Consider the following 18,491-nt stretch of genomic DNA (forward strand, 5'->3'; position numbering starts at 1 on the left):
TTGAGTGGGGTGCCTTGTTTTCAGCCGGCGCGCGTTTGGAAGCGGCGCGGCGGCGGCGGCCGGCAGGTGAGTTCCGGGCGCGCTGCCGGGAGCGCAGGTACCGCGGGGATGGCACCGGGAATGGGAACCGGGACCGGGAACCGGGACCGGAACCGGGCCGGGGCATGTTGTCCCGGCAGCACGGGTGGCCTCGGCGTCCGGGGCTCTGGGGAGAGGGAAGGAGCCGGCCTCAGTTGCCGGGGCGCTCCCGGGAGCCGCTTGCTCGGGTGGGGCTGCTCCGGCGGCGCTGGAGAGGGCCCGGTGTTCGCAGCAGCCTTAGGGCTGGGAGAGCCCTCTGGAGGATATCCAGGCCAACCCTGTGCCCGGGCAGGGTCACCCGGAGCAGGTTACCCAGTAGCGCACCCGGCGGGTGCTGAGTGTCTCCGGACAGCGACATCCCCGCTTCACTGAGCAGCGCGTCCCAGGGCTCCGGCACCCTCCGTGAAAAGAAGCGATTCCTCGCGTTGGGGTGGAACTTCTTGTGTTTTAGTTTATGGCCATTGTTCCTGGTCCTGGGTACCACGGCACCATCCTCTGGGCACCCGCCTTTGAGACATTTGTATGAGTTGATGCGCGATCCCCTCTGCTCTCCAGGCTACGCACGGCTCCCACGGTCTCTCGTAAAAGAGATGCTGCAGACCCCTCAGCATCTTTGTGGCCTCCACCGAGCCCTCTCCAGGAGCTTGTTCTTTCCCCCTCGGGGCTGTGGGGCGTTAGGAGCGAGGGCGCTGTGCCTGCCCGCCCGGAGCGCCCTGCGGGGCTCTGTGCCGTGTCCCAGCTCCGCATCCGCGGCCGCTGCGCCCCTCAGGCTGAGCACTCTTCAGTGCCTTCCGATAAATCAGTCCTGTGGAAGCCCAGGAAAACCAAAGTGCTGCAAACTTTTCTTTTAGCTCAGTACATTGCACATCACATGATGAATAAACTCTCATTACAGGATGGCTCCAGTCAAGTACATTGTGGTTCCCCCCCGACCCCCCATTTTTCTTTGGTTAGGACAGTGGCTCTGGGTGGTGTTTCTTAAAAAACAGAAGTTGATGGGGGGTGTTTAGATGAGAGAGGTGTTTTGTTGTTACAAAAGTACTGAAGTTTATGGGTAATGGGTGAGGTGGGATGGGTTTATGCTGACCAAATCTAATGGGACAGTTTCTTTACAGTATGTCATGGGAAACATTTTTAACCTTGTGTTTGCAAGGCACTGTCTAGCGCTTTGAATCTCAGCTTGGGGTTTTTTTTTTGTGTTAAAACCAACTAAAGTAAACTTTGAATCTCAGCTTGGGTTTTTTTTTTTTTTGTGTTAAAACCAACTAAAGTAACTTTGTAAGTCTAACCCAATCCACTTGTGTATCTTAGTTTATAGCTCTTAGCCAGAGGTCAGCTTCTTACTATATTTGTTCTTTGGACAGGGTGCATTTGGCTGGGAAATGTGTTTAGCACTGCAGTAGAAACAGTAACCACTTGATACAATTACTGAAGTGAAGCCCTTCAAAGCTCCCATTTATTTGATGTTTCAATTTACTGCTAGGAACTTCAGTTTACTGTTTTTGAATTGATTTGTTAGTTAAGTTTTCATGAAACACTATTTTTTTTTCCTTGACATTGTTTAAATGAAATATTGCTGTAATAAATGAAGCTGTATTATTAAAAAAAGACTTTTGCCTTGCTGTTGTTTGCTGTCACTTATAGCTGTCTTAAACTTCAGGTAATGACAAAATGTCCTCTAGAGGGAGATCTTGTTGCTTTTATGTGCTGAAATGCTGGTCACCTTGTTCCAGTTAAATGTCTTGATCACTTATCTTGGGAAGGATCTGTGATGATGAATGTGTTATCTTAATAAGTGCATGTCTTCTGGACTGTGCTTAGAAATTTGATAACAGAATCTAGAGTCATGTAACACTTCTGTAGCTTATGTGAAACACAGTTGTTTTAATTCAAATAGTTCTAATTCTGAAGTTAAATGAACAATCTTTGCAAGTTCCAGAGTCCTACTCCTGCAGAAGAATTTGTAGGGCCTGTGTTTGTGGTGTCCCTGCATTTGTGGTGTCAATTCTGCAAATGCTTATGAAGATAACTGATGAACTTCATGTGTTCCTGTTGTCATCAAGATGCTTTTGAGGCCAGTTTCTTTGCTGACCTGAACCAAGAATTTCAGCAGCCTGTCTGAAAGTGTAGTGGGTTAAATCTCTTCAGCCTAATGAGTGCTAACAGCTTGGCAAGGAAACAAAACAGTAATAAAATGTCACATTTAAGCAATCATGCCAGTATTTCTTGCCTATAAACAGCAGAAGTTGAAATATTACTTTGTAGACACATCAGTTGTTTGAATGTAGTTAGCGTTATGCTCCACATACTCCATACAAATTGTTGGAAAAATCTTGGTGGGATTACTATCAGGGTGAATTATTCCTCGTGTTACATATGCTATATTGATAGGAGATTTCTTCTGGACACAATGAAAAAAAACTTATTTCACAGTTGAGGCATCTATGCTCTCATTTTTCTGTAAGTAAATGCAAATAGTGAATTCAGTGTAGCTTCTGGCATATCTGATCTGTAAAACACATGTTCCATGTGTGGAACATGCTCTGTGGATATAGTTGGAAAATTTCCTCATACTGCAAGGCTGCTGAAAGGGTCAAAAATGTGTTTACACTTTAACTGCCAGGTGAACCCCTTCACACTTCTTTCAAGTCATCTGTAGTGTTAAGAAATAGAAATTGTTAAACTGACTCCAGAAGAGTTGTAGTATTTGTATTCTTATAAAAGTACATGCAAAACCACTATATAATTAATTAATTTCTTCTGTGTGTGTGTGTGGATGTAATGCTGGAAGTAAGGCAAAGTAATTTGCTGTATTTGTACTGTAAGGTTGTTTTCCTTTTCATCCTCCTTGTCATTGTTTTGTGGTATGCAAATACACCTCTGCAATGCATTAAAAATGTATGCAAAGGGCTTGGAGGCAAATTGTGTTTCTTAATAGAATGTACAGTGTGTTATAATAGAGGAATAAATTCCATTTATAAACAGAAATAAGAGTTTTGATTTTTTTTTAAAGGCATATTTATATCCCTGAGTTACTCAGATTGTAGTTTCTGTAATTAATTGTGCTCTGAATGATCAATTCTTTATTTTAGATCATAATTTTGGAGGATTGCAGCACTGAGATCTCTGGAGTCTGCTGTGTCTAGCCATAATGAGTTTGGTTGCTTATGAAGATTCAGACTCCGAGACAGAAACTGAAAAGACTGAAGCCCCTGATGCTTCTGGCAGACAGACAAACCAGCTGAGTTCTTCTGTGAGTTGTGTTCAGCACTTTGCACCTGGTAGTACAAAATCTGCGCATGAAATGCGCCCTGCTGGGAGCACTGGCAGATGTGGCAGGAGCCCGGTTTGTGAAGATCCCCCTGGGCATTATGCACCGAATAAGGCACCTCCCTATTGTCAGAGGGTTTACTCTGGCCATGCTGCAATATCTGTGGCTTACAAAAACTATCAACAGGCTTCAAGCTCTTCAACAAATTCTGGAAATGGCATTTCCCAGAAGAGAACACATAAAGACAGCACTACTACCCTACCAGGAATTAGACCATACATCCCTAAACGACTGCGTCAAGAAAATTCCAGTAACCCTGAAAAAGAAGAATCTGACCAGAGAGGTAGCTCAGATTGTGATGTTAAGTTAAGTGGATCAGGAGAGCAGGCTTTAAGGAAGATCTCTGAATTAATTAAGCCATATTTGGGATCTAAATATAAAGTAACTGAAGTTCCCAAAAGCTTAATATTTTACATGTCTAAACATAGCGGCCCTGTTAATGAAATCCAGTGGTGTCCTGTACGAGAACAAAGTCACATGCTTCTCTCAGCTTCCATGGACAAAACAGTCAAGGTAATGTAAAGCAAGATGCTTTGTGGCTCAATCTTCATGTTGTATTAAACAATGCTCTTCTGGAAATAACATCCTTACATGTGTGTATTTAACAATTCCAACATACTCAGAATTTGAGGAGATGGTTTATAAGATTATTATAAACTTGCAGCCTAATCCTTCACTATACCCACAGTTAGTTCCATTAGCTTGGAATTTGGTGTGGTTTTTTGTGGGTTTTTTAAATTTTTGGTGGTTTTTTGTGTTTTTTTTTTTTCTTTTAATTTCTTAAAATTATTTTTATTTTTTTTTTTAAATTTTAGACATGTCAGTGTTTTAGACCTTAAGAAGTTAGATTTCTGCTAGGTCGCTTCACATGATCTCAATCAGTGTTTTATCACAACGGCCATGAGCACTAGGGTATGCACCTGGATTCTGCCATCAGTCATTAAGCAGCTAACTGCCACCACTGGAATAATATTTCTAATTATTCTGACAGGCCTGTGTGACATCTGCTGGAGGAGGTTGATCAGGTCAGATGGATTTTGCGTCTCAGAACTGTCTTGTCATGATCTAAGGGGTCTTCCCACTTTAAGTTGTTTCAAGGGTTAGTTGCTCAATACTCACAGTGAGTTTTCCTCCTAGCTTTAATGAATTTGTCTTCAGTTCTTTGGTAATTTAGTCAGTCCAATGAGGCTTTTGTTTGTAAAATGGTTAAAAGTATTTTATGTATATGCTTTCCCAGATACAGGGCTGATTGTGCCTCTGAGTTCAAATAATAGTCTTCTGAAGTGGCCTTGCAGAGGAGCATACCTTTGATAAGAGTGCACAGAAAGTGTCTTTTCTGGTGGAAGACATGCTTTGTTGCATCTAACATGTATTCACCATTACAGGCACAATCATTTTCCTGCTTCTAAAATTTAGGACTTTAGTAAATCTTAAGAAGAATATCCCTTGTACCAGCATACCAACATAGTTCCTCCATCTTCTTTACCAGGATTTTGAAACCTCTTTTTCTTAAACATTAAATGTAGGAAAAAAGTACCTTTGTTTCTCCTTGCAAGCTGTCTTTAGTATATTTGTTATATCTTGGCTTTTGCTTGAAGAACAGACTTAGAAGGAAAAGGCTAAGATATGCAAAAAGTGCTGATGGATGTTTCTGTTAAGCAGCAATGTAAATTTAGATGGTACAGTACTGACCTCTGGATGTCTGAATTTGACCTTTTGTCTTAAACTGTCACACCATCTGCTTAAGGTTTCTTGACAATTCCAGAGCCTCATTTGTACTGACAAGTGAAGTTACGGATGTATTGAATTTGGTAGAAAAAATCTAAAATCTAAGTTTTTACTGCAACATAAAATTATTAAAAAGTTGAAATAACGGCCAGTCTGGTTTGTCTTCTGAACATAAAGAAAAATTCTTTTTCCGAATCACTGTTACTATGCCTGCTTGGAAGCAGTAATTAACAGTAAAGCCGTTTTTTGAAGAAATCTGACTATTTTAGGTCCCTCAAACCTAGAAAATTCAATATAAATTAAGTATACTAGACAACACTTCAGAGCATGCAGGTCTAAAAAATTAATGAAGGAATAACGTAGCTCTTAGGAAGTGTGTGAAGCCGCACGTTGTGTTCTGGGGTGCAGCAGCCAGCCATGGATGCTCCTTGCTGTTGTTTCTCAGGGAACCGCGTCGCTGTCCGCCGCTGCACGCCGGCTGTCCTGGGCAGCAGAGGGCGCGGTGACACCGAGGATTCACCGGGTGTTAGGCTCCCGATTCCCTCCCTTGCTAGGATCACGAGCACATAAATCCCTGGTGACTGTGGCAGCACTGCTTGTCTTTCTGGGAGTTGATTTTGGCTGTCTGCTGTTGGCTGAAGTTGTCAATTTTCCGGTATAGGCATAAAACAATTGATTGAAAATGCAGGTCAGCTATTCTTTTTCTTCATCCTTTTAACTTCACATAGATTGTATCTTTTTTTCCCCCAAAAAACATCTGCTTGGAATTGCTCATTAAAATCCAGGCAGTGGATGTGTGTCCTCTTTCCCTCTAATGGGAATATGCAGATACTCAGGATGTTTGCATGGTTTACTTTTGACATCTAATTTGGGTAAAGCTCAAAGCACGCTTAAAAGCCTAAAACTTCTGTATGATCAGAGAGAAGAGGCAATTCAGACCCTCAAAACTCTGTACTTTCAGTTAGTCACAGGAATAACTGTGACTTTTTTTAAGAGTAAATGCCTTGGATTCAGTCCTTACACCCAGCCTATGCATTAAGACATTTATATTTTTTAGAGTCCAGTATTAGTGGGAATTTCTCAGAATGGAGTGTTCTAAGTTGAGATGACGATGGTAGCTTAAGTGGTGCTTGAATCAGAGCTCTATAGTTGAACTCAATTTGTGTAGTGTTTAGCCACTTCTGTATATTTTATCTGTTCTTATAATTTCCTCTTAATAACTTCCTCTTTCATCTCAAACTAAGAATTTTCCTTTGTTGGAAAGGATTTTTTTTTTTTTAACTTGGCATGGAGAAGGAAGAAACACTTGCTGTACTTACCTTAGTGATCATAATTTTTGTTTATTTCTGTGTAAATTATGATGACCAAGTCATTTGTGTCACACATTTATGTCTAAAATGTGTATATGGAACTGATTTTTTTTTTTTTTTTTTTTTTTTTTTTTTTTTTTTTTTTTGTTTTTTTTCTTTTTTTATCAGGGAGATTTTTTTTTTTTTTTTTTACTTTTTAAATATGTGTATGTATCCTGTTTAGATCAGGAGAAAAGAACAGTTTTTCATTTATGTTCTCTTGGGTTGAAAAGTGCACTTTAACACCTTTATGAATCAGTGTAAGTCATGCTAAAGTATTTACAATAAATGAGTTGTTGTTTTCAGTTTCTGTTGACTGAAGAATAACCTTCAGAGCTGGAATAATAAACAGAGCTGGAAGATCATCGGAAGCATCTAGTAAAAATAACTTGCATAGTTGGGAATGAATGAACTGTGTTAGAGCATTTTATGGTTTTCTTTAGAAGTATTTGATCTGATTTCTTTTGTGTTGCTGTATTTAAAACAACTCAAACAGTTATCAAGTGGTGAAGTTGGAAAAAGTATCAGTTTTCAGCCCAGGGGCAGAATTCTTTACAGTAAGACTCGTGCCAGCAGATGGGGCACCTCAGTGTGTTAGAAAGGGATGGAAACTAAACTGTCTTTGAATGAGGACTCAAAGACTTTAATATTTGCCTCTATGTGTGTTGAAAGACCAAAGTTACAAGTTTATGCATGTGTTGCTAAATGTGTAAGAAAACCCCTGAGTTTTTGGAGGGACCTGAAAATAAGATAGAACCCCATCTGGGAAGTGATAGGTATTGCAAATTATGCATGGTTCTTCAAATCTGGAACATTAATACAAGAATCTTTAATGCTAAATTTTAAATTTGTTGGGAATGGGGAGCTCTTACTGTCGCAGTGCTTCTCTTCACAGTTACACTGTAACATTATTGTGAGTGGTTTGTGGTTTTGGCTTAGGTATGTGTTTTAAGGACTGTGAAACATTGTTGTCTGAAGGGATTAAATTTGTTTTCTTTGAATAACCCTTCTCTATGTTCTGTTTGAATAGCTGCTGTAAATGAATTTTAGGCATCTACTGCTTTTCCTACTTGAACACCAAAATAGTGTTCATGATTGTAATACCTCATCTACTGTTTTTTTTTTTTTTTTTTTTTTTTTTTTTTTTTTTTGCATAAATTTTGAGAGTTATCACTGCTGTTCAAGGTGCCTGGTTCCCATAGTGTGGATATTCAATGCTTTTTGAACATCAGACCTTGTTTAGGTATTTCTGGTTTAGCACCCCAATACAGAATCCAGAATCACAGTTACCATTGAATACAGCTTTTTGTCTTTGGTAGCAGAGAACATTAAAAAGTTGTGTCTTTATCAGCTGCAGAAACCACAATGCTGCATTCACATTGTCTGTGTCTTTTATTTAGAAAATCTTGTTGTTACACAGAGCCACACAGATGTTAACATTTTCACTGGTTACTGGTGCTGGACTTAGCTTTTTAACAATTGTTCATAACTTCAGCATCCTATGCCTTTTTTCTGTATTTCCTAGTTTACCTTAAAATTAACTCAAGGTAACATCTTTATATAATCATCTGCTAGCTGTTAATTTTATGTTTCTCATATTTTATTTAGAACATCACAGCAGGTGTTATGATTTCTTAATTTTCAGCACTTTCACTCTCCATTGTTAAACAAGATCAAGGAAAGAAAGTGCTGCAATTCTTGAGTATGCAAAATGTATATTAATAGCACTTTGTGTTCTATACATTGTTGCAAGTTTTTCTTATATATTTTGTTTCCCACTGCCCTAGTTGTATTGTCATTTAGTCACAGCTCTATCGATACAAGTAAAGTAAAAGTTTTTAAAATGAGTTTAATAATATAAGCCTCTTGAACAGGGGCATTGCTGACTTCCCATGATTAAGAACATAACAACCATACTGATTCAGACTAGGGGTCAGTCTCTAAGTGGATGAGTAAAGAAGAACAAGTCAAAGGTTTGTGGTGCCTTTAAGTCCTCTTCTGGTCGGTGCTTATTTTCAAGTTGGGATTCCTGAGCTCCTAGGTAGTTAATCTTTGTAACTTGCTACCTCAAGAGTGGTATGTTACTCATGCTCATTAAATTTAATGTATGGATTTTGGTTCCTGGAGTGTGTCAAGTGTCACAAGTGCCACAAGAAATACGATTTTCAATTATACTTTCAAAGTATTTTATTATTTTGTGATTTTGTGTCTGTTAGGAGAAAGATAGCACAGTAGTATGTTCCAGGAATTTTGTTATTCTTGATCCTGTTGTATTGGACTGAATGATAGAACATGATAGCCTCAATCCATACAGATAGTAACAACACAAATTTCCTAGATATTGGCCATTACCCTGTCTCAGAGTAACAAAATCTAATATTTCTGCTTCCAACCATTCTGTACACAATTCACTTGGAATAGGTAGTGTTTCTTGTTGTTCTGTCACAGGCATGTCTATTTATTAAGAAATAAATTTAAGCTGCCAGCATATTTCCTGTACACTCAGGCATGACTGTCAGATGGCTGTAGCCCTGTCACAGCTAGGCTGGGCACAAACTGTTCACTAAGCAGAATTAGCTATCATGCTGCTAGTACCTCAAGTAGGGCAACTCTTAGATTGATTTTTAAAATCTAATTGTGGCAACATTCCTTTAACTGTAGGTGACAAATTGGGAAGTCGTCCTCTTTGATACATATGTTCTTTATTTGAAATGTTTTGAAGATCTCTGTTGATACATTTTTAATACTGTATATTAAAAATAACAAGTAGTTCTCCTCATTATCCTGGAAGTGGCAAGGAAATGCTAATATTCTGGATATTGTGTGCTGCTTACCTAGATGTGGGGAAAAAAACCCATTGTTTTCATGTTGAAGAGGCTGCTAAATATTAGCAGAAATACTGAAGCAAAGCTCTCTTTATGAAGGTTTGGCCTTCTTCTCTTCTCTGTATAGAACTGTGCATGTTTTTTCCAGTGACTTTAAGATTGCTGATTATTAAGATGGCAGTGCACTTATGTGATAGGCGCATGCATGGTAATACCAGCCTTTTTTGTATACCTTGATCATCTTCTAACAAAATTATTTCATACACTTCAATGAGTAGTACCCTCCATAATGCTTATTTTTGTAAGAAAAGGAACATCATGCAGGAAGGAATGTACTTGACCATCAGTGAAAGCTTCTTGCTGTGCCATGGGTAGATGATAATCCAGGTCAGGATGTAATAGATAGCTCTCACAATTGTTCTGCAAAAGCTGGTGATATGTATCAGCAAAGAGCAGTTCATGAAAGTGGTGAATTTTGGTCTCTTCATCCCAAAGGTTTGTGTGGGTAAGAGTCGTTTCACATTTGGTATTTTAGTGCCTTGATAATGTTTAGAGATTGCTGTTAGAGAGATATATTTTTTTAATTATTTCCTTGTTTCCAGTGATGCAGTTGTCAAGGAAACAGAAATCCTTGTAATGCCTTTGTTCACTTTTTCAGAATCCACAGCTGGAGATGACTTGTATAGTTTTTATTATGTTCTGAGTGTTTGACATACTCTTAGGCCTCAAAGGATTTTTTTCAGAGGAGTATATTTCTTTGAGTATAAATAGCACCATCCTCATCTCTGTAGGGTTTGATAAGCCATTGTTTCTTTCCTTCTGCACTATCAGGAACTAAATTCAGTACTGCTTTGGATTAGAATTTATCTTAACACTTGTATGAAGACTGACATTTGAGGAAAAGGGAGAGGGCAAAATTGCAGTGAACCCCTCAGCTTCTGGGTGAGGTTTTTAGCTTTGTGATGTCATGAGTTTTTTTCCACTTGGAAATTACTCCTGTCTTAGGATTTCCTTAAAGGATGCAGGAGTGATACCCCCAGTGTTCTTGTGAACATTTTTTGGCTGCTTTATGGCTGTGTGAGAGGATGTGGCTGTGGGGGAGAAGAGTGGGATCGATATTTCACAGTGTAGCTAGTACGCCTGTGTTCCCCCTTGCCCCTGCAAAAATAAATTGGGAATTATTTAAAGAAAAATTTTGAAAATAAAAGTTCTTCCAAGAGCAGGGAAGTTACTGAAGCCTGCCTGTATTTTGAGTCTGACTACAAATCCTCTTCAGTTTCTTTCTCTGGAGCTTCTGCAGTGTCTTTTATTCAGCTGCTTAGCATGATTAAGCCTTGAGGGAAAAACACTGAGGCCTTCTGTGAAATTTGGTTGACACTGATCAACAGGTGCCAAGTGGCCACAGGTGAGGTGCACAGGATAACACCGTTGTTGTGACAGTATTATTTCACAAACCTTTTTTCTGTGTAAATCCAAGATTTTAGAGAGTGACTTCTAAATATCCTTAACAGTGATGTGGAAGAAAGGATTCTGTTCTCTCATGTTACCTAGAAAGAGTTTTGGTTACTTGTATCATTATTTGCAGAAGTATGAGGAATTTAAAGTGTTTATCTGACTTTTTTCTTAGCAACCCATCTGTCTTGAATGGGTGAGCTCTGCACTTCCTTTCTGCTGGGAGCTCTTCCAGTTGTTTCCTGTGTCTCTGAAGCAGCAGAGGAGAAAGCAACCTTGTGCTCCTGCCAGGGCAGAGTCAGGGCTGGGCATGGCAGTGGGACATGGCAGTGGGACATGGCAGTGGGGCAGTGCCTCTAACGCAGCTGAAGCGGGAATGTCCTGAGGTGAGCTCTCCAGTTACACCAGCACCGTGTGGGCATCTGTTGGGCAGGCTCGTGGCAGAATGCTCAGATGGACAGATGTATGATGGTGTTGTCCCTATTCTGGGTGTGTCAGTAAGATTGCTGGTGAAAAAGTGAAGATCTGAGCTCTCCAGTTACACCAGCACCATGTGGGCATCTGCTGGGCAGGCTCGTGGCAGAATGTCAGCTGAGATGGACAGATGTATGATGGTATTGTCCCTATTCTGGGTGTGTCAGTAAGATTGCTGGTGAAAAAGTGAAGATTTTGGTACTTGGGAAAAAAAAATGAGCTGGAGTAGTTTTAAGTTCTTAAGTGGCTGTAATACATTATGGGAGTATCATTTTTTTGGTAATAGTTATGAAATTCTGAATATTTTTGCTGTTTGAAAATATAAATAAAACCAATCTAACTTTGCTTCTTTTCTAGAAATCTGGCTTTATAGCTGCATCTTGCATACTGCTATATATTTAAAAAAATCTGCTAACAAAGCCACAAGGCGTCTTATGACTTTGATTCCTTATCCTTCTTGGTTTGTCAATGTTGTCAAGGAAACAACTTTATGAGAAATTTTGCTCCACTTTTTCAGGTTGTATAGAGAGATTACTTGTGTAGGATTTATCTGGCATCTGGGCTAGAAAGAGTGAAGTTTCTGAAGTTTCTATTCTTTTCACTATGTTCATGTCCTTGCTTTTTTTAAAGCAGATTTTATTTTTAGCATGTGTCATATAGCTGCATCTTTAAGGTCATAATATCAGTGAATGTAACAAGGATTGCTAACTCTTGATCTTTGGATAAGCCTCATAGAAAGAATTTAATTGATGCCTTTGCTATATATTTATTCTATAAAAAAAGCAACTGTTAGTTATAAATTCCCTTTAAATTACAGGAGAAAGAAACATTAGAAAACCCCTTGTTCATCAAAGAACTTGCTTCATTACTATGAAACTAATGACTTACAGTCCTTTATCATACATAACATGTTTCATTGCAGTAATTGTCTCTCTTCAAAGAAAAAGCATTTTGTGGCTGGTATGGAATTGTGTTGGGTTTGTCTTCCAGCTCCTGTGTGCTGGGTGACAGGCTGGTTAGATTGTTAAGGCTGGTCTGTACGTTCGCTGTGCTTGTGGAGACTTTATTTTATATTCTTTTAAATAAAACTGCTGTTTCTCTTCCAGGACATACCTGAAAATGTTATAAAAACTTCTGCCTTTCTCAGATGTTTCTGTTGGTTGATGGATTAAGAACACTGGGCATGATTGTGAAGACTTTATGTGCTTGTGTGTTGTGGCTGTGCCAGCCATGTAACACCTTGTTTCCTGAAGTCAGAACTAGGAATCCATCCTTTTCTCTGGTCTCCTTGCCTTTTTTCAAATTATAATTTACTCTTTAAAAGAATTTTTCTCATTTTGAACATTGTGACTAGTGCATGGAATTTTGTATTTTTATCAACTAAGGGAGGGACACAGCTGGTTTTCTGTGGAAAGGATGGGAGTTGGGTGCAGGTGGTTAGGGCTGACATAGTCATATAAACATGTTAAAGCTAGCACTATGTTAACAATGCAGAAGAAATTAAAATTAATTAGATAGTTCAATCTTACTTTGCTTGCTGGTACTGAAATGGTGCTAGTTAAGATGTCCTCATTGCTAGCAAAACATGTAGTTGCTTGACATAATTAATAGTTTATTTCCATAATAAAATGGCTAGTTTTCATGTTTAATACTGGGTTATGTCACTGACATCAGTGGGATTAGGATTGCATCTACATTTTTCAGAGAAGAGGATCTTTAATATTTTGATTTTTTTGGGTTTTTCTCTTTGTTTTTGTTTGTGTTTTATTTTTTTTTTCTCTCCCCAGTTATTTACATTCTCAATAGCCTTGGGAATTACAAATGGTTTATTTTTTAGTTGAAAAAATGAAGTTGTAGAGAAAATGAAACTAGCCCAGGCTGACTGATAAATGCAAGATTCATTATAGCTCAGGTTTTCAGGTAACCATTCTAAATCACTAACTGTGTACTGCCTTTCAGATATTACTCCAAATCAGGGTGGGCAGTAAGACTGCAAAAACTACTTCTTAAAATAAGAAAATCACCTGGTTAACATTGGGGTTGGACAGAATTTGCCTGTAAATTTGGATTAGGTAATTTCTTCCAAATAGAAATTAGTCCCTAAGTAGAACTCCATACCATTATTTTTATTTTTAGACCTGCTGCAGTGGTGGGTTACTCTGTGACATTGCACAAATGTCAGTGGGTGCACAGCTGACAGTGCCCAGCTCTGTTGTGCTGATGAACAGCCACCACTCATGTGATGGTTAGGTCACCAGAACTTGTCCATGGCTGTTGTCCCTGCTGTGCCAGCTGCTCCCAGTGGATGATGTGCAAGAAAGAGACAGGTTTAATTCCTCCTTTTTGTTTGTTTTATTTGTACTTTGTTTTATTGACTGTGTGAAGAAGATGGTGTCTGATGATATCTGATTTTATATGTGTACATAGATCAATATGAAGCTGTAAAGCACGAGTAGCCTTAGCTGATTGGCAGTTTTATATTAAAAAAGTATGATAGTATTGAGGTACAGTACAAACAGCTATGATTTGAATTTTAATAGTTACTGTTTAACTGAAGCTTAAGGAAAAAGAACCATTAAACTAAAAGGAGTTTGTCTGTGGTAGTTTTCTCCCTCTTGTTTTCAGAAATAAGTCACAGGCCAGCAGGAGTAGACACAGAGTGTTTCAGAAGCTGGGAGTGCAGTTGCTAAGACTTGTGCTGTAAATAGAACAGTACTTACACCAATAGTGGATGCTCCAAATCTGTGGGATGCAAGTGTCTGTGGGATATGCTTGTGAAAGTAGCCAGTCCTTCCTTACCTGTAGGAACTGAGGATATTTAAGGCAATTTCCCTCCAAAGTGCTGTAAGTCTGAAATTGAGGTGTCTAGCACTTTTGAGGAATCCCTGCTTTTAATAGAGCATAAATGTTTGTGACTTCAAGAAGTGATTGATGCTAATGAATATGATTCATAGAGATGAAGGGGAAACCAGATTATTTAATAAATGGCTATAGTAATTTAGCTAATTATCTCCTGGAGAGCTGCAATACATTTGAAGTTCTCCTTTGCCTGCTGGTAAGATCTTGATTGTTGAAGTGTTTTCTGGGCACAAGTACTGTCTGCTAGTAACTACTGGTGGGTTTGTGCTTTTAGGTGTTGTGAGCACACGTGTTATTCTTAACACATTCACTGCATTCTGAAGTTGATGAGAAGCTGGTACATTTATGCCGTGTTCTTCTCCCCACATAGGGGCAGCAGTGGGGAATTTAGTGGTTTGAAAGTAATTCTTAATAGCTACCTGTCATGTATGTTTTAAATGTATGTTTCTCTTGAATTACTTGGATGTGTGCGTCAAACTGCTCTGCTTGAACCATGTCATCCCAAACACACCCACTGCTGTGTGTGAAGTAGCTAGTGTATCTGAAGTACATTTCTGTGGATATGTAGTGTACTGCAGGGGTGGGGATTTAAGTATATTCACTATACTTAGCTTTGTCTTATGCTAAAATAATTCTGATTTTTCATATTTTAGAACAAACGATAGCTTGAATCACTAGCTGATTTGTAAAGATATTGTAACTTCTTTTCACTTCTGCGTTTTCCAGGAACTTGCCATTTGAGGAACGTGCACAGGGTTAGCCATAGTGCAGTGATTAGTCACAAAACACTTAAAGGTTAACTGCAAACTAGGTGGGAATTCTTCACTTTGTTTTGGTGTGTGTGGGAAGTTACTCTCTTGCACTGTCTGCCCAGCATGGATGTACAGTTGCTGTTTTGTAGTCACTCTCATAACTTTTAGCTGGCTGAGAATATGATCTATATGAGCATATTCCTTAGAGTCAATGATTTATGGAAAACTTGTGATTCGCTTCAGACGTAGTTGTCCCAGAATCTTTCTGCCCAATAAAGAGCACACTATGTTAAAAGATGACAATTGATGGCATGGCAGAAACACTTTGCTCTTGAGAAGGATAGAGTCCTTGATAACTCATGATTTTAAATCTCTGCATGTATACACTTATGTACAAATTGGGGTTTTTTGTGAGTATTGTGTATAATGTAAAGGTTGCCTGTCTTCAGAGTAAAAAACAGTGGTTCTCTTTTCATTTTCCTATTTTCTCTCTTTATTCTTTTCTTGTCAGTTTGCCATGTTACTCAGCATTTGGTGAGCTCATCTCTTGTGAAAATAGTGGGAATTAGCTAAAAAAGGTTGATTGATACAGATGACTAAAATTTCAAAGTCTCTGTTGGTATGAGTCTTGCTGTTTCGTCTGACTTTGCTCAACTATTTCATGTTTTGGCTGAGAATTTCTGATTTTTCATTTGTGCTGCCTAATTTCTAGGCTTCTTTGGTACAAACCTCTGCAATAATTCAGAAGATACTTAATTTGGACTTTAGAATGGGGTGAGAAAACAGCATACAATAATCTGTGTTATGGTGCATATGGTCTAATACCATCATGCTAGCTCTGTAGAGCAGATGAATTCAATTGAAAAACATGTTTTAAGCTGTTGCTTTCTTCTTAATTTGCTGTAAATTCAGTGATGAGCAACAAAAACATACATATATATTCCCCCGAAATGTCTGAGGACATTATTTTATCATACTTAGAAATATAACAGGAGAAAATACTAATGGCATAGTTTTGCTTTTTACTTATTCCTTCTATTCCTTGGTTGTTTTGTTATAAAAAGCAAGAGCCCACTGCTCTGGGGGATTGAAAATGTCCAGTAGCTTTGAGGATGTGCGCTTGTCCTTCAATTAATGCCAGTTTGGCAACCTGCCTTGCCTTAGGACTAACCTGTTATGCTTGGTGGTAGTAATGTTAGTGTAGCAGTATTTAGTGTAGTCTAACCTCTCACAACCTATTTCATTTTGCTGACCACTTTATACGGGAACAGAATAATTCTTCATGAAACTTGCCAAAGGTCGCTACTGAATGACTGTAAGAGAGTGTTTCAACAGCATTCTGGTGTTCTTGCACAGAATAAGGGAAAGGAAGAGCTATAGTAAGTTTTACTCTTATCCTGTATTTCTTGTTTTGGATAATCCTGAGTAGGTTTTCTCTGAAACACGCTTTTCTCTGAAAGCGTGTTTTCTCTGAAACACACTTTGAGCACTTGGAAGAGAACTACAATTATGATTTTATTGATTAGTTAGGTTGAAGATCACTTTTATCTGAAGTTGTGTTTAGTAGGAGTGCAGCAGCATGTTCGTAATTCTCACTGTTGTTCATCTCCAGAGACTGTAGAACATTTTTTTTCTTCTTGTTTTCTCAATCTATTTATAGTTTAAGGAAACAGATCTTGGAGAAGATGGGTAACATGTAGATCTCTTGATTCTTTGCAAGCCTGGAAATGGTTGTATGAGATGTATGCTGTGTTTGGGGTCAGGTGTTCTACTTTCACTGAGAATGGACCAACACTTTCCTGGAGGATGACACCCCTCCTGAGTGAAGTCCAGCTGGCTGCTGGTATGAGCAGGGTGCTGGCAGGGGTTAAGGACCCATGGCACAGAGGGTCTCATCCCCTCTATTCTCCTGGCAGTTGGCATTGCCTGTACTTGCAATGGGCTTTGAAGTAGAACAGTAAATCTACACTTAATGCAGCCAGGCAGCAGCAAGAAGTGGCTTTTAGACGAGGTCAGGAGTTTCTTGGCACTATGCACCTTAAGAACATTTTTCTTTTTTTAGAAAGATTTTGCCTTATTTTTCTCTTCAAACGTAATCCTTGATAAAGGTTTGATCGAGGAAGAGTTTTCTGGCACACAATAAAGCTGCTATTCAAACTGGGCTGAGAGATACAGACCAGTAGGACATCCTTAGAGTACATATTAATTCACACTGTTGTTTTGACTGATTAAAAATCCTCTATGTCAAATAATTGGAGAGCGATAGAGTAAATTTAACCTTTTGTACTTTAGAATGCTGTCAAAATGTTTCTTCTCCATCTTGGAGCACATTATTCATTAATCTCTTTTCTAGTGGAAAGAAGCTGTCTTTACTCTTAAAAGAACAAAGGACAAAACACCAAATCATGACTCTTCCGACATTCTGTTCTTGGGGTCATTTTTTTTCTATTTTTTTTCTATTTTCAGAGTTTATTTCTCCAAGAAGGTCTTGATCAAGACCAAGATCAGAGTTGATGATCAAAGACTCCTTCTGCCTCTGAAGAGTAATGGTTAAAACTTTTTTTTCCAAGAGAATGAAGTCAATGCATTTTCTGATTTTCACATTTTTACGTTTTACATTGTATTTCATACCTGAATTAGGTTGCATTTTTCTTTTTGTAGAGAAATGGACGCAACCTAACATGAATAGTATCCTCAGTATGTGCATTGGGGGTACCTTTGACTTGATGATGAAGTTTTTCAGTCACGTATGGCTTACATCAGTCTTGTGATCTTGAGTTCAGTTAGGGAAACTCAGAAATTTTTGATGTTGTTTCCATCTGATGGTGTGAGGAATTAATTTTTAATTGTCCCATCTGAGAAAACAATCAGAATTAGTGTTTTTTTCTCCTCAGCATTTGCCTGAAGGAGAGTCCCTTATCAAAAGCCATGTACTGGCATTTGAATACATATTCCAATATTAGCAGGTAAGCAAAGGTGTGCAATTTTCCTGAGCAACAAAATACTTGATTACAGGTCTAATGATAGTTTAAGAGGTGTTTTCAGATGTGCTGAAATCAAGGACTTGAAGCAGATGAACTTAATTATCTTTGTGAATATTCACAATCACATTATGTGCTTTAAATGTCACATTTGGAAATAGTGCCTCATTGCTAGTTAATTAACAATAATTACTCAAGGTAGTACTTATGTTTCTGGAATCTCTTACCTACTGTGAAAAATGTATTTTGCTTCTAAAGGTTTCTCAGTATAAAATCCAGATTTTATTTAAATCATTCTGAAAATGTTGCAGTTGCTTAGGCCCTCTGTGCTCTTTACCTGTACCACTGCAGCACAGATAATCAGTTATTTCATTCAATTTGATTTTTAACACCTGAACTGTGATGTGTATAATATTTAAAAAAAAAAAAAAAAAGCAATTGCAATCAGTTGATTTTTTTTTCCCTTGGCAGCATAAGAAAAGAGAAGCAGTAGCAAATTAGACTGGCAGGCTAGATCCATCATGAGGTATTACAAAGGTGTGTTGACATCTTCAGCTAAAGAAATATGGCTTATGATAATACCAGAAGGGGTTTTTCCAGTCATAGCACTTACGCTCTGTATGCTTTTCTCTCTCTAAGGATGTTTTTTCTTGGCAGAGGGT

General features: G+C 38.6%; 1 protein-coding gene across 1 annotated transcript in view; it reads left to right on the plus strand.

The window, feature by feature from the left end:
* The first annotated feature begins 19 nt into the window (after positions 1 to 19).
* WDR25 (WD repeat domain 25) overlaps positions 20 to 18,491 on the plus strand; it is a 58,233-nt gene continuing 39,761 nt past the window's right edge. Inside the window, exons 1-2 of the mRNA XM_041401574.1 lie at positions 20 to 66; positions 3,171 to 3,922. Of these exons, the coding sequence (XP_041257508.1) occupies positions 3,230 to 3,922 (693 nt within the window). The 5' untranslated portion in view covers positions 20 to 66; positions 3,171 to 3,229. The remainder of the gene's footprint in view (positions 67 to 3,170; positions 3,923 to 18,491) is intronic.

The sequence above is a fragment of the Onychostruthus taczanowskii genome, unplaced genomic scaffold (genome assembly GCF_017590055.1).
Source record: "Onychostruthus taczanowskii isolate IOZ18803 unplaced genomic scaffold, ASM1759005v1 scaffold1, whole genome shotgun sequence".
Lineage (NCBI taxonomy): Eukaryota > Metazoa > Chordata > Aves > Passeriformes > Passeridae > Onychostruthus > Onychostruthus taczanowskii.